The 17004-nt window shown below is 46.5% G+C and overlaps 1 protein-coding gene across 1 annotated transcript; it reads right to left on the bottom strand.

Moving 5' to 3' along the window:
- Nucleotides 1-649: 649 nt before the first annotated feature.
- Nucleotides 650-7295, bottom strand: SPADH (spermadhesin family member). Its single transcript, XM_054435966.1, has 4 exons — nt 7218-7295; nt 4477-4506; nt 3266-3401; nt 650-1295 (listed from the first exon to the last, which is right to left on the bottom strand). The coding sequence occupies exons 1-4, from the start codon at nt 7261-7263 to the stop codon at nt 1094-1096; spliced, it is 414 nt and encodes a 137-aa protein (XP_054291941.1). The 5' UTR covers nt 7264-7295; the 3' UTR covers nt 650-1093.
- Between the last annotated feature and the right edge of the window lie 9709 nt (nt 7296-17004).

The raw sequence follows: 17004 nt of genomic DNA, 5'->3' as shown, positions 1-17004 counted from the left end.
TATCCCGGGGAAAACAAAACAAAACAAAACAAAAAACTGGACTCATCCAGAACCAAGACCAGGAGCCAAGCCTTCTTCTGTCCCCAGACAGACCTCACCCATGGTGAAGGAAGAAGTAGCCACTTCAACAATGTGCCTGAAATGCACTCAAATATGCCCAACACAGCCCCCACTGGGAGCTCTGCCCTTTCTGAAACACTCAGAAAGATGCAGGGAGCACTTTTCTCCGTGTTCTCTTTGTTCCTAAATTCACCCCATTTGGGTGACTCCACCTCTGCTCACGGCACCTGATCAGGACGTCCTACTCTGGCCTTTCCAGACCTCCCCATGCTGGAAGCCAGACCTGAGCTCCACCTCACTGGGAAGCCTGGTGTGAACAGCACAGCTGGGTGAACCCCACACCTCACAGTGTCTGCAGCTGTCACCCACTGCCTGATGGGGGTGTCAGGGACCATTGCTTCTTGTGCTGCTGTTTGACTCTATGCAAGCTGGTTTCAGTCCTCAACTGAATACAAGTCTCTTAGGGATGGAGAATGTGTGCTGTGTATTTCAGTGTGTCCAGAGACTCATAGGGCACCAAGTATAATCTCAGTCCAGGAGGCACAAGTTTCTTATTTATATATATTTTATGTATATATAATATATATTTCTTGTTTATATATATTTTCTAGGATTATATATTCATATAGAATATGTATATTATACATTCCTTATAGTATATAGTTCATATACTACTCACTTTGCAGAAATACACTAGAAAATGCTACAGGGCATATAATAAGATCAATAGAGAGAAAGATGGCTTCTCAGAGATACACACTTCTATATCAAGAAGACAGGAAACAAAGTTTTCACATATGATCTTCTAACACCAAAGATGTGGGTGTACAGAAATGCTGAGACAGAACCCGTATCTTTTTCTGGAAGGGTCACAGGGTCACAGTCCCTCTCCCTCACCCAATGCTGGTCCAGGAGAACTATGACTCAATCTTATTTCTGCAGTCCCAGGTGTAGCCTCTGCACAACAGATGCAGAACCAGGCTCAGGCAGAGCAGGGGAGCATCAGCAGGTGCCTCTTCCCCCGACCTACCTATTAATGTGTTGACCAAGCGTCAACAAAGTAATATATTTCAAAGAAGGTGGGTGGATGACTGGGTTCTCTGGAGTACTTGATGGTGATGATGTTGGAAGAAGAGTAATAGAATGTACTGAAGGCTTTACAAATCCTGCCCAAGGACTCAGACCCTGGAGGTCCATCCAGCACTTCCACGTACTCTTTGCCACATGCAAATCCTCTGGGTCAGAAGAAAAGGCAACCATCAGCATTTGGATTTGTCCTCCAGCCAGGCTGCCACCTCCCTCCACCAATGAATCCACACTAGATCCCAACAGCTTTGCTCATGAGAAGTGCAAGGACAGATGAGAACGAAAGAAGGAAAGTTCGTCAGTTCTTCAATAACGCAAGCAGGGGCCCGAGCACCCCCTCCATCTTCCCAGAAACCTTCCCCTCCACCAGGGCAGCAGGTGGCTTCCCAGTCTCATGGTTTCCATGTCTTCCAGGAAGCCCAGCCCGTGGCCCTAGGATTCCAACCCAGGAATTTTAGTCAAAACATCAGCTGTGTTTCAAGTTCCCCAAACAGGGAATGCAGCCAGCAGAGTGGTGTGTTTCCTTAAACCACAACCTCTGTGTCAGGACAAAAATCACCAGAAATGAGTGTGTGGACACCACTCCCTGGTTCCTGCCTTCCTCTCCCCTGGCAGATGGGACAGGAAGAGGTGAAGAATAACCCCCCACTAGCATAAGCTTGGCCTTGCTTACTCATCGCAGAGGAGAGAGGGGTCTCCATCTCCATCCTGTGAGAGACAAGCTGCACATGGAAGCTCTCAGTCCTAGGAGACCTCCCTACTTCCCTCTCCTCCCTGTGCTTTTCCAGTCCTAATCTCCACCCCTCATCCTCAGCCCCCAACAGGTCTCAGTTCACAAGAGAGGGGCTGGATCCTCTCTGGGGTATAATAAGACAACAAGGGGACACCTCACCAGGACACACACAGGGCTGACTTTATACTAGTTTTGCTCTTGGCCCAGCCTGAGTCCCTCCTTCGTGCCAAGGACAATCAGATTCAAAATCAACTTTGAAAAGGACAAAGGGACAATATGGGAAAATGTCCACAGCTGCCCATCCCTCTGGCCCTGGGGAAATTATGACACAGGAAGTGCATGACTCTTTCATTCCAGGTCCCTCCTCAACCTCCTTCTCTCCTTGTTTCCCCATCTGGGTCTTCTTGGCCACACATCCTTTTTTGAATCCCTGGGCCTCAGGTTGGGTAGACAGTTCAAGCCCTGTATTTGAGGCAGCTGTCTCGAAGTGTCCTTGATCCCATAGAACTCCTGCATAACGTAGTGGGATTCTGAGCCCATAGGCTGTCTGGAGGGGACAGGACCTCTGGGTCACACAGTTCCACCATCTGTCTCATCCACCATTGTGGGCTGTGTTTGGCTTGGTCTGGAATTGATGGAAATGTGGTTTCCATGCTGAAATCTGTGAACAGTGCCCTGGGATAGCAATGCAGTGCCCTGGGATAGCAATGCAGTAACTTAGGCTGCATTGGAAATGCCTTCTGTGGCTTTATCACTTCATTCATTTAAGAAAAACACCTGCAATCCAAAGACAGACTCCGAGTAGACACAAACGAAGTCATAGGCAAGAGTAATATTACACTATAAATTCAGTGTAGAGCTTTCCAGGTGTATTATGTAAACCCCTGTGAGAAAAAGATCTATCCTCCTCTGCAGAGAGTCAGGAAAGTGGTTTTATTGTTATGGAGGTTGTTGTCCTTGAGCTAACTCATGATATACAACATGAAAACCCTTTGCAGAGGGCAGATGAGTCTGGCAGGGATTGAAGGATGCATTCCAGGCAGAGGGCAGGTGTGAGCAAAGGCAAGGAGCTGCTGGACCCTGGTGTGTCCAGGAAACTCAGTGTAATGGCTCAGCCCATAGCAGGATCCAGAGAGGAGAAGTGATCAGAAGTGAGCAGAGAAGAGAAGCCAATTGTGAGGAATGAGAAAGGCACGACAAGAAGATAAACTTTATTTGGAGAAAACGAGCCAGTGAAAAGCTTTCAACAGGAAGTGAAAATGCAGTCAAATTGTGTGTCAAATGGCTGTAATGGATAGGGTGGAGGGTGAACCACAAGAGGTCAAGATGGGATCTTTCCTAGAAATAACAACAACATCAAAGAAAACTCACAACCCCAGTACTCACTTGAGGTTTGGAATGGCCACCGTGACTATATCCCCAGGGTTCAACTCGATGATCCAGACACATTCAGTTTTCGGCCCAACGTAGTTGAAGATCCTGCCATATTCATCCGTGTAGTGGCCCCCACAGTCACTGGGTGCTACAAGAGGAGAAACAGGGCCCAGGCACTGCAGGGATGCTCTAGGTCTGGGATTGGCTTGTGTCATTCCAGGGGCCCCTGTTATTACTGATTCTCCCAACTTCCCATCCTTAGGAAGAAAATTCAACCTTAATGGCCCAGTCTGATCGCTCCACAAACAAGGTGAGCTTTTTGGTTTCAGACTTTATTAGGGGACCCACAACTTATTTTAAAGTACAATTTGTTTATGACCAGTGGGAAATAGAGGAACTTAACTCCCCTTACTAAAACTTTCTCACCAATCGTATTGCCCGATTAGTGAACAGAAAATCAGCACAAACACTATCTTTACATTTCCCTACAGATCTTTTCTTAGGGCAGGCTGGACAAATAACAAATAGGCAGTGCTCCTGCCCCAACAGTAGCCCAATCCCTGAACAAATGAGAATCCATCTCCTTAAGGCTCAATGATGCCTCAGGCTCCGAAAGTGTGACTGAAGATGAAAAGAGCACTTTCCTTGAGTGGTCAAATGTGTTCTGGTTTCTAAAGCACTTAGCTTGTGCCCAGCAACTGGTTAAGCACTAGGTGAATCCACCAATCAATCAACAAGCCACCCTGCATCACAAGAAACTGCTCCTCCCTCTAGCCTGCATCCTCACAGAGAAGCTCGAAGGAAGAGGGAAGAACTGCAGCCTGGAGGAAGCAGGTTAGAGGGAGGAGCAGTTTTCTGACACCGAGGATGGAGTAGCTCCTCAAATCTCCAGACTCCAGGTGTTTAGAGGAGGCTCCTATCCTCCAGGAACACAGGCTCTGTGGAGTGGTGGCTCCTTTCCCTGCCCAGCAGGCTGGTCAGACAAGAGGGCAGAAGAGACTTCGGGGGGCTTGGAGGTGTTGGGGAGGTTGGGAGGAGGCTCACGGAGGGGAGCACTGAGAGGGTGGGGGGGGGATTATGAAGGCTGAATCCAATTACCAAGTCCTTTTGGACAAGAATTATCCCTGGTACGTGCCCTTCTCATTGATCCATTTGGATTTCAACCCCAAAACAGTGTCTCTGTGTGAGGCAAGGGAAAGAGGGTACAGTCTTGCTGCATTTACCTGTGGCAAATGGAGCTGTAACAGTTGTGGCTGAAAGACAAAACAAAACAAAAAAACCGTGAAAATCTGAACTTACCAATGGGTGAAAGCAGAAGAAAGGAAAATGACTACGCTGTGAGGAGGAGCTTGAGTGCGAAGGGACAGAGCTGAGCACAGAGAGACAGAGCTAAGCAGGAAGAAGAGATGGCATCACTATCTCCATTTCTGGGAACAGCCCTGGGTCACCCAGAGAGAAGGATGGAAGGAAGCATCGGTTCTCAGCACTCACAAATTCACAAACCAGCTCACTCACAGCATTCTTGTTTTTCCCATTCCACTCAATTAAAGTTCAATTGTCTCACTCTGGAGCCGTGGTCAGAAATGACTGCTCTGATAGAGTGGTCAGCTTATCTTAAATTATCTGAGACATTCCTGATTTTTTAGCTAAAGGTCTCACATCCCACTTTCCTGGGAAAAAATAAAAGTCAGCTATCTTAACTCTGATGTAAACACTTCTCCTTGTAAATTCTATAACAAAACCAGTGATTAATTTGATTTTGAAATAAATCTGTTGACTAAAATTTTTAAGTGAGTAGAAGTAAGCCATGTTTATTTACGGAAATTTCACTATTCAGGGACCAGAGTTAAATACCTGGATCTCAGCCAGCCCTCCATGCAATCTCATATGTCCCACAGTGCACATGACACTGGGCTCATTGTCAGGCTATGATCTAGCGGGCAGGCACATGGGTTCAGAATCAGACGGCCCTGGTTAACTGTCCTAGCAGCCTACAGCTGAATGGCTTTGGAGAAAGTTTTTAACTCTCCCTAAGCCTCAGTCACTCGTCTATACAATGGGCATCTTGATTTTAACTACCTTACAGGATGAAGCTGGGTGCACGATCCCATGGCCCAATGCCCAGCACAGGGTAGCCTGGCACACACCTGATCTGTCACTCTAATGCTTTCAAGACAGTTGCTTCGTTTTCCAAATTAGATGATGTTTCTTTACTAAGTATATTAGCAGTCCTCATAATGCTACACAACCTATTCTGACAAGAAAGTCAACCAGGACATCTTAGCTGTCCTTCCTGGGCCTGAGACTATATTGGTCCTTTGGGGGTGCAAAAAGCGTCTCCCCACAGCTGGGGCCTCTATCAAGTTGGCTCTGGAAGAAATAAATCATGATTCCCCAGAAAGCAGACCTCAAGTGCAAATCCTGAACATGCCTGTCATATTGAGTGACATTTCTGTACTGTAACCACATCTACCTTAAATTCCTTTCATCTAGATTCTTAGGCAAACACCTTGAGGCATGGGGAAGAAGCTGCCCCTTAACAATCACTAACTACATAGCCTTTCAGGCTGTGAGGCTCGTGATCACTCCAGGGAGCTTTAGTAATGAACTTTTCTAAATTTGCTTGAATGTCATCTTTTGCTTCACTAACTCCTCACAACAGCCCTGTTGAGGCACCCCGATTCTACAGCTGAGGTTAGGAGAGGTTGGGTGACTTGGCCAAGCCTATGCAGCACTCATTAGTTTTTGCATTTAAGCTCGGCGCCTCTGTCTCTTTTTCATCAAGTTGTCTTTGTGTCTCTTGATTTCACCAAGGACAAGGAAACCAAATGTCAAGAATATTAAGTTTTTCCACCAAGCTCTTAGGGTTCCTATGACCAGTTGCCCTAAGGCCTCACTGTAGCCCTAATTTAGACAGAAGCTGTAAGCTGTTATCTGAGTTGGAAATGTAGATGGGCATCTGAAGCTTTAGCCAGAGGTGGCCACGTGGAGCTGGGGCCTACAGTGAGGCTGAAATCCTGGCAGGGGTGGACAGCACCCGGTGATGGGGCAGCCCCTGATGTGAGTGTGCAGTCAGCAAAGTGGAGCAGCGCAGGAGAAATGGGCAAGGTTGGAAAGGACCGGGCAAGGGCAAGAGAGGAGAAAGAAGTGAGGAGAGTAGGAAACAAGGAGCTCAGGAAGGAAAGGGGAGAGAAAGAGGAGGATACAAAGAAAGAAGCTGGGGAGAATGAGGGAAACAGGAAGCCAGGGGAAGAGAGACATAGAGACGAAGACATCTCCCTGAGGAAATCTATACCCTCTTCCTTTCCTGCCTGCATTCAAAATCAGTTGGCCAATCCTCATGCATTTGACACAATTCCCAGGGCCCAGCCCTCTAGAGGGCAAGTGACTCCCCCTCTTCCAGGCATTCCCAGCCAGCGGTGGGAGCTGCTGGTTATTGCTCCTTCTGAAGTTGCTGCAGCAGCCATGTGACAACCCGCTGGGCAGATGCAGAGCTCCCTCCTGCTGTGGGCTCCCCCAAGGGCCACAGTTACCCCCTCAGAAGTCCCCAGACACATTCCATGCAGGGCACCCTCACCAAGACACTGCCTGCCGTCAGACCACCTGGAAAGCCTAGAAAGCAAGACCATGTCTGATTTTCTCAGCCGCTTCTGGGTGAGCCCTGCAGAATCTCAGCATACATTGCTTAAGGCAGGAAGGAGGGTCACAGAACACATCAAGACCGGGAACTCAGGAACCCAGAAATGTTTAAAAATCACGATGGCATCAGCACAATGACATAGATATTTTCCTATTTGTCTCTTCCTCCACCAGCACTAAGTGAAACATTTTGTATGGAAGAGAGTATCTTTCAGCTAATCAGCCATGGGCTTCTTCCTTGGCAATAAGCAAATTTAAAAATCTCTGCAGTTGAAAAGGAAAACAGTGCAAGGCCCAGAAGAAAGGGCCTGGGGCCATGCGTTACCTATACTGCACAGCAGCGGCCAAGCGAAGGCTCTGGACAGCCTCATCCTCAGCAGGGCCTGGCACCAACCTCAGGAGTGAGCTCAGCTCTGGTGGCTTGGGGTTATATAGAAACACCCATGAAATCTGATCTTCTCCCTCCCATCTGGAGCCAAGATTGGCCAAGCTGTAGGATCTGAGGGTGCTGCAGGATCACCTGGGTGGTCTAGGGAGGGAGGGGTGAGGTGTGGCTAGATGCTATTCAACACTGATCTTTCTCAGCCAGGTTCCCGGTTTCACCTAGACAGAGATATAATGGCCAGGTGCTTCTTCTCCTTTCCCCCCAGGCAGACTCAAGGGAAGTATCACAAACTGGCCTCAATCCGTGATCTCCTACTGGGGCAGCCCTCTTTCTTTGGGTTAACTTGCAGCATTTGCAGCTGTATTATGTTGCAGAAGCCTCACAACACCCCAGAGATGAGGCAGGCCAGGAGTCCTTGGAAAGCTGAAGATCCGAGACCCAGAGAGAACCAGGAGACTTTCCCAAAGTCACAGGGCATCAGGGGCAGAACCAGGGTGAGGTCCCGAACTCCTGACTGCCCATCTCTCCCACAGCCCTCTCTGTGTCACAGGAGAGCAAAGGCATGAAATCAGGCCCTTGAGTGGATCAAGATGTGAGTGGGTCACAGTGGGGCCACTGCAGGGACAGGCCCACCCATGTGGGAATGTCCAGGTAGATGGCATGAGTACCTGTGTCTGCCTGTATTACACATGTGTCATGCCAGGATCCACATGGCTCAGTCACAGGGCAGGGTCATGGTTAAAAGAGGCTTCTGTGGAGAACAGGCTGGAAATTTCTTAGAAGGTTACACAGAGAGTTCCTTTATGGTCTAGCAATTCCACTAGCTGTATGCTAAAGAGAATTAACGGCATATGTCTAGATATAAATTTGTACATGAATGTTCATAGCAGCATTGCTTATATTAGCCAAAGAGGGGAAGCAATCTAATATCAACTGAGAAACAGATGAAGAAAACTTGGTATAGCCATAATGGGAATTTATTCAGCCATATGAAGGAATGCGAGCCAATTTGCCAACCAAAGACTGTGACCAATTTATACAAAAACCAGGACTTCATGAGGACCCATTTTCCTAAACTCTAACCAACTCCTGATTTTGTCATATCTTTTAATATGTCTTGTAATCAAATATGATGGAAATAATACCTAATGTTATAAAATGCATTTCCCCAAAGTCCAGTGGGGCTGGCACCCTTTCAATGCCTCCCCTCCCACTGCAGCTCTTTCGGAAATGCCTGTTCATATCTTCAGGACAATCTTGTATTGCATCATTCGTCTTCTTATGAATCAAAGAAGCCACCCTTGGCCTTTCCTTCCCACAACTTTGTTTGCACAGGCCGTGATGGGTTCACAGTGTGAAGGGGCTTTCCAACTCAAGTAGAACAGACTGACACTGCTGGGCTGGGAGCCCAGTTGTTTCTCCCTACTCAGAAGTCACTGAAAAAGGCTGTTTTAGTGTGAAGCCCCCATGTATTACTAAACTAAACTGCAATACTTCCTCACAATTCTCCTTCCTCCTCTTACTCCAGATACCCTGTCCCATTACCCCTCACTCACCCTACCCCTGGCCCTGGGCTGGGAAGAGGTCAAAGCTCCCCACCATTGGATGTGAATGCCCAGATGGAGCAAATGCTGGAGCCCATGGAGAGGATGCATCCTTCCTCTTGTACCCCAGCCCAAGGATCTTGCCATGGGCTCCAATGTGTCAGGATGGCTATGTGTCTTCCAGCATCATCCCCGCATGGCTGTGGCTACCTGAAGGAACAAAGACCTAGTATCTTTTCTGGAGGACCCTGGAAACCAAAGTCTTAGGTGCCCCAAGTCACGATGTCAGCTGGGAGGAAAGATTTGGGTTAGCACCAGCCTCTGAGGATTTGCGTCCCTCAGATCTTTATCTTCCCAGGTCGTCCCTTGCTCCTATGTAGCCCTAAGTGGATTTGTTTATTTCCCCTTGTATGTTCTTCTCTCATAGCCTGCTGCACTCAGACCTGTCCTCTGCTTCTCCAGGAGAGGTTAGTAATTCTCTGCACCTTGTTCAAAGACCCCTGTGACTGACACCATCCACAGTGTCAGAACTGTCCAACTGGTCTCCTCTGTTCCAGGTCTGCCATTATCTGCCTCCCCACCACCCTTACTTTTACTTTACCAGGAAGAATTTTAGGGTCTAATGGGCATTTTGTGTGTTGTCTCCCTAGCATCATTTCCCGGTTGGAAACAAAAAACCCCAACTTTTTCCAGGTATCTATTCTCACCCAGCATACCCAATGTGTCCTGGGAGCAACTTGCTCCAAGCCTAGCTCCAAACGCTGGCCTGAGTAGAGTAGGAAGGTGGCATGGATGGTAACAAAAGGCTCACCCTCTGCATCAGTGACAGACACAGACTTGAGTATGTGACCCAAATTGGTCCAATGGCATCGAAGGAAGGTGTGACTCAGAGGGAGGCAGACATGGCTGCTCCCCCTTGCTACCAGGATGAGGATGAAGCCAACTGGCAGAGCTGCAGAGCAAGGCAATGGTGGGAAGGCCACGCCAGAGCTGCTGCTGATGTCAACCCCAAAGCCTCTGCATTGTCCAGACACAGGCATCAATCCTTGTCCTCGTTGTTTAAGCCAATTTGAGATGGGGTTTTTGTGCATGTAGCTGAAAACATCCTAAGCTCTACAAGGCCCCTTGAATACCAGAAATTAAAGTGCTTGCTCTTTAGAAAGTCTTAGAATAATGAGAACCATCCATCACCTGCTAAAATCCCCCAGGCTGAGCAGACCTCCCACAGCACCTCATTTGGGAGATTCCAAACAGCTTGGGCAGGTGGCGCCACAGAAACCTCCAAGGTCCCTTTGACAAAATGCCGACTATGTCAACTTCTCAGAGGCCCTGAGGCACATGTGCATGTGGGTCCTTCTATTTACTGCCTCACCAAAATCTCCAGAAGCCAGCCACAGCCATCAGAAAATACAGCCATCTAAATTACAAGAATAAGCAGAGGGAAATATGCAAAACATTATGCTTGGGAAACACTCATCCTGAAGATTTACATAAAATGGTAGTTATTGAGTAAAGTAACCGTAATCTATTGACTGGGCTTCTGAAAATCAAATAATGGAAAGCCAGGCTATGGCTAAACTCCAAGCCCTTATGCTGGTAACTACAACAAAAATTCCATCTTCATTTGGCGGTATCTTTTCCTATGCTTATTTGTTATCTATCTTCTGTGAAAGAAAAATAAAAACTCCAAACTCCAATTTACTATGCCAAAAGGAAAAAGGAAACTAAGCTGAAAGCTGAGGCATGCAAGAAGCTGCCTTTCCTTTTGTGCCTAAGCAGAGAGCTACAGATAAAAGGTTAAATATCTCCACAGGTAGTTACTCTATGTTCACCTCATCTTATGTAAATGCCTATTTACTGAGGGTGAGACAAACTCATGATTGACTATCCCCTAGCTGCTCCTTTTCTTAAGACTTTAAAAACATTTTTAAAGTAATTGAGTTAAGATTATTGATTGGGAAGGAAAAAAAATTAACACAATGAAATGAAGGAACAGAAATGCAAGAGAAGTTGCTTAATCCTACGCCTTCCAGCCAAGATTATTGATTGGGAAGGAAAAAAAAATTAACACAATGAAATCCAGGAACAGAGATGCAAGAGAAGTTGCTTAATCCTACGCCTTCCAGCCCGAGCAGCACAGCATAGACATGTGGATGACCATACCCTCCCTCTTTCTCTTCCAGCCATCTTTTCCCCTTTAAGTATTGATGCCCACAAAATCACCTTGGGACCACAGGCTTTTTCTGTGATTGTGTGTGTGTGTGTGTGTGTGTGTGTGTGTGTGTGCGCGTGTGTGTGTTTGTTTTCCCAATTTCTAGTCATGTCATTAACCTTGGCAAAATAAACTTTTAAATCAATTGAGACCTGTCTCAGATACCTTTTGGTTTACAAATTGGTGACCAACTGAAGAGACTCTGAGTGGAGGTGCCCCTGACCTTTGATGAATCTCCTGTGGGTGCTTGGTACCGGCTTGGGCTATCTTTATTGCTCAAACCAATGGGACAATTTGCTGAGGCCTGGGAGCTTCCCCACTCCAGAGAATCCCTGATCTCCCCCAAACTTGGGTGAGATCTAAGGTGTATTTCACCGTACAACTGCTTTTCTGGAGTTTTACTCGTTTCTGACAAGGAAGGCAAGTTTTCCTGCTTTCCATGACATTGGAAACAGGAAAGCAAGTCCTTCCTGGAATTTCCGCTTACTTGCAACAGGGAAGGTGAGTTTGAGTTTCTTTCCTGCTTCTAAGATGGTAGAGAGCAATCTTCAGCCTGGGCCCCATTCCTAGGTAAGTAGCTGAATTGGGATATTGTGTTGAAAATTCTCCTTAATGACTAAAAGTTAAGACTGATAACCAGCTGGTCTTAATTTCTCCTTACCATTAGAGTGTTCAGTGGGGCAGGTGGTGACACAGAAACCTTCAAGGTCCCTTTGACTAAATGCTGACTATGTCAACTTCTCAGAGGCCCAGAGGAACATGTACATATTGGCTCCTCCAGTTCACTACTTCACCAAAATCTCCAAATAGCCATCGTCAGCCATCCAAAAAATACAACTATGTGAATAAGAAGAATAAGCATATTGTTTGGCTTTTCGCTGTTGTTTTTTTTTTTTCAGTCTTTCTCCCATTGGATTTGACCAACTGTACTGGACTTGGTCAAATCCAGCTAAGAATTCCAAATTATGAAGGCCTCTGAATTGGCTAAAATCTCCCACAGCTGCAAAAAGAAAAACAAAAAGGTGCTTGGCTTCTCAGTTCACTTCCTTTCTTAAAAATTATCGTTTCACTTACTTCCACCCTGTTACCATCTTCAGTACCAAGTGAAAAAATATCTAGAAAGGCTTCTAATAATTTGGATCCCTTAAAGAGCTCAGGATAAAGGCACCACTCACTCCTTTTAGGGGTGTTCTTCTTTCTTTGTGGAGTTTCAAGAGTCTTGGGCAGATTGTTCTCAGGTCTAAAGCTCTGCTGTCTTGTATTGCATTACCTGGTTTCTTTGGCTTTGGGGAGTACCAAAGATTACCTTGTACTGTGAGAGGATCTGACTTTAGTGTGTGAAATGGTGGACGATAGCTACAATTTTAGGGGTGGCTGAGGACAGTTGGCAGGAAATGGTCATTACTGCAGGGAGATACTCCTTTCTTCACACATTTGGATAAGAACATTGTGGTTTAGTCTTAAGAAATGCATGCATTCTTGGCCCCATTCCCCAAAGAGCTTTACCCTAAAGCCGGTGATCTAATCAAGCTAAGTTAAAAGACCACCTATCATTAGCCGGGCGTGGTGGCGGGCCCCTGTAGTCCCAGCTACTCAGGAGGCTGAGGCAGGAGAATGGCGTGAACCTGGGAGGTGGAGTTTGCAGGGAGCCGAGATTGCGCCACTGCACTCCAGCCAGGGCAACAGAGCGAGACTCTGTCTCAAAAACAAACAAACAAACAAATAAAAACACCTATTAAATTAAGTCACTTTAATAAAAACATTTTGTAAAGAAAATTTACATCATTAAAGGAAATCTTCGTTTTGTAAGAGCATCTCTGTCTCCGCATCTGTACCACTAGGAACCTTAACTAGGGGGAAGACAATGGCTTAAAGTTTACATAACAGACCTTGACTTTGTTTAGGTCTAAGTCTGTGCCTTTGAGATGTACATTTTCTACCCTGTTTCACCAAAGTCATGTCTTTGGAGTTGTACATTTAGAGTTGCTTAGGTTAGCAATTATTTTGGACATGGAACAGATCATCAGGAGACTAATAATCTGAAGTAGGGGACAGAAAAATTTGGAAAACACACAAATGAAAAATCTAAAATGTATAAGATCTGCCTCTGTCTGTGTCCTTCTATAGAACTGTACGTGTCATATGGAAGTGAAATTTCATGACCAAGTTATATGAAACAGCGCTAATTGTCTTAAAGAAAAGTCTAAAGAACTCTAATTAATTGTCTTCAAGAAAAGTCTAAGTGTTTATTGGACTAACAGAAACTAGTTCAGAGGCTTTTCAGTTCACATGACTTTGGTAATCTTTGGTCAGATTAATTTGGTAAATTTAATTTTCTCTATTGATTTGAAATCTTAAAGTCATGTTATGTTAAATTAAGTAATCCTAGAATTTTCACTGGGAATTAGAGTTACTAAGAGTTAGAGAAGTAGGAGAATAAGATGTGTTTTTGGTGAAACAAAAACATAAGGGTATGGTTTTTGCTTAAGTAAATGTATTTTTTCTGGTTTACAGGACCATTCTACTGGTATTAAGATAAAAACTACTGCTTACATCCAACCATTTTTTAATAAGCTGGTGAGTTTGTGTTGATATCTCTTGGCTAGAGTCCCAAAGTAAAAGCTATAGGATCTTTGTATGAGTGTGTGTGTGTGCTCAGATGTATTTACATGTGCATACATCTGTTTCGTTATGTGTTGTGGCCAGAAGGTACTAAATTGGCTTAAAAATAAAGGAGTACTCATAAATTAAGGAAATATGCCCAAATGTGTGAGAAGGCCCCATATACTGGAGCCCTTTCAGCACTTTCTTGAAGAAAACTACAAAACAAAATAGAGGACCAGTGACTTAAAAGCCCACCTGAGCAGATGACACCAACCTCTCACCCATGGCCACAGTTACGGGAGAGCAAGTTGTTGTTGGGGCAGCTCCACAGGAGCAGCCCTGTTCTGAGCAGAGCGTGTCCTCCAGGAAGAAGGCCTGCAGCCCTGGCCAGACCAGGCACTTTTCAGGGCCAACACTTTAGCCTGATCTACCACTCCTCATCTTCACTTAGCCCCCAGTGCACCTCCTGCTCCCAGGAGGGAGCCCAGAGGCTCTGTAGGATAAGAAGATAAGAGGGGCACATCCCAGAACAGCAGAAATACGAGGACCTTCTGTACTAGTTTTCCTATTGGCTGAACCTTGAGCCTCTTGGTAACAGGGACCGTCAGAACCAAAAAACCTTTGAAAAAGGAAAGGGTCCTTAGGAAACTGTTCCAAACATCTCACTCTTCTGACCCCTGGAGAAATAGCGACATAAGAAATTCCTGGCTCATTCAGCCCTGTCCTCCCCTCAAGCTCCTTGTCTCTGTTCCCTGAATCATGACCTTCATGAACATACCATTATTTGCTGCCTTATGAAAACAAAGTTTGTGTAGAGGGTTGTAGCACTGCTTGTGTAAGAGCCATTTCCCAGGTGTCCTTCATCCTAGAAAGCCCCAAGTAACTTAGTGAGGGTCCTGACACCACTCCACCTCTGGAGAGGGAGGAGCCCTTAGTCACTCAGATTTCATCACCTGTCTCATCCGTTACTGTGGCCTGCACTTGGCTTTGTCTGGAGTTGTTGGAAATGTGACTCCCACGTTAAAATCCATGATGATGGCCCTGGGATAGCAGGGCAGTAACTTACTGCTATGTTGCTAATGCGTTCCGTGATCTTATCACACTAGTCACAAACTCATTCATTTAGGAAATATGGCTTGAACCCAAAGTTAGAGTTTCCATAGTGGCAGACAAAAATAAAAATGCAAATAACATTTTATGCTAAAATCCACTATAGATTTTCATGGGGTGACAGATGGGGCAAAAAGGAGAGAGAGACACAGTCACCTGAGGAGTTAAAAAAGAAGTGGCATGGAAGAGGTGTTCTAGGATCCAATATGTTCCTATTTTAAAAGGTTTGTTCTATGCCTGGCAAGTCCTCTGTCCTTGGTAAATAATAAATTAATAAGCTGCCTACATCACAAGGAAACCACTCCTGCCCCCAGCCCGCATCCTCCATGCTGCGGTTCTTCCCTTTTCCTTCACAGCTCTCACTTTTGACTCTGAAGTTGGAGCAGCCGGTCTGCTCTCCAGATTCTGGGTGCTTAGAGGAGGCTCCTGTCCCCCTTGGGACACAGGCTCTGTGGAGAGGCAGCTCCTTTCCCTGCCCAGTGAGGCTTCCCAGATGGGAGGGCAGAGGGGTCCCCCATGCTGGAGAGGAGTTGACAGAGCTGGGGGGATGTTCCAGGAAGGAGACCCCTAAGAGGTCCAGCCTCATATCTGAGCCTCTCAAATGCTCCACCCAGCTGTCCTGCCCCAACCCACCCCAGTGCATACATCTCTGGACCAGCAATGCCCACAGGGACCATGAGGAAATGCCTCTCTCTCCTTGTCCTTCAGTTCACCCCACTCAGGTGACTCCATTCCTGGTCACGGCACCTGCCCAGCACATCCTATTGCAGTCTTCCCAGACCTCCCCATGCTAGAGGCCAGGCCTGAGCTCCACCTCACTGGGAAGCCTGGTGTGATTAGCACAGGTGGGGCCGACCTCAGACCTCACAGTGTCTGCAGCTTCCACCCATTTCCTGGTGGACGTGTCGGGGGCCATTGCTTCTTGTGCTGCCACTTGACTCTGTGTGAGCTGGTTTCAGTCCTCAACTGAACACAAGCCTCCGGGGATACAGACTGGGCATTGTTCTACTCGTGTGTCAACATGAGTTGCTCCAGGCTATAATCATATGTCCCAATGCATTTTTTTGTAGTACCTGTACTCAATACTTGGCCACTGGAAGGCGGTCTCACCTTTTCTTCTGGCAGTCACAGAAACATCTGTATATGCAACATGTCACTCAGCTGGATTCGACAGAGAAGGGGAGAATCAGCAGGTTTCCCCCTTCCTCACCTACCTTCTGAGTCACTATGGTAATATGCATCAAAGAATGTGGATAGTTGGCTGAAAGTTCTGTTATATATGATGGTCATAATAGTGGAAGAGGATTGGTAGGTCAGAGACATATCTTTACACATTTTGCTCAGGGATCTGGACCCCAGAGATCCATCCGAGACTTCTACCTGTTCACTCCCACAGGTGAGGCTGTGGGGCAGAGAACTGACAGGTGTCAGCATTTGGAATCACCCTAACTCCAGCAGGCAACTTCCTCCCCAGCGAATGGCACCAGCTCTCATTAGCTTCACTTCTCAGAAGTGCAAGGCTCGGGGCAAGCAAGGAATGGAAAGTCTAACAGCTCTTCTGCAAACAGATTAGTCTCTTTCCATAACCCCTGAATAAAATAAATGTTTTGTTCACCAGGACTGCAGGCATCTTCCGAGTCCCCTTGGAAGCCCTGCCTGCGGATGGGAATACCACTCAGGAATTTTAATTCCAGCCACCAGCTGTGTTTCAGGCCCCACAAGCTACAAAATCTGCATCTCAGAGACATGTGTTTTCAGCCACAGCCTCTGTGTCTCGATGAGATGCTCCAGACATGAGTGTGTGGATGCCACTCTGTGATTCCTGCCTCTCCTTCCCTTGGCAAATAGAGGGGCAACAAGCATCCCCAGCCCAAGTTTGGCTTCCCTGACTCAAGGCAGGGAGGGGCCTCCATTTCTTACCTACAGTGAGATATTGTGGACATGGATTGTCACCCTCCTGAGGGGTCTCCCCACTCCTCTCACCCCCTTCGCTCTTCAAACCTGACCTCTCATCCTCAATTAGCCCCCAGCAAACTTTATGTACATGGGAGAGTGTTTACAGCTTATCTGAAGTATGAGAAGACAGTTAAGACATATCCCATTAGGACACACACAGGGTTGACTTTATACTAGTTTTGCTTTTGGCCCAGCCTGAGTCATTCCTTGATGCCAAGGACAGTGAGATCTAAAACCAATCTTTGAAAAGGGCAAAGGGACAATACAGGAAAATGTTCAGAGCTGCCAATCCTCCTGAGCC

The sequence above is a fragment of the Pongo pygmaeus genome, chromosome 8 (genome assembly GCF_028885625.2).
Source record: "Pongo pygmaeus isolate AG05252 chromosome 8, NHGRI_mPonPyg2-v2.0_pri, whole genome shotgun sequence".
Taxonomy (NCBI): Eukaryota; Metazoa; Chordata; class Mammalia; order Primates; family Hominidae; genus Pongo; species Pongo pygmaeus.
The sequence above is the reverse complement of the archived record's forward strand: the minus strand, read 5'-3'. Positions and strand labels throughout refer to the sequence as shown.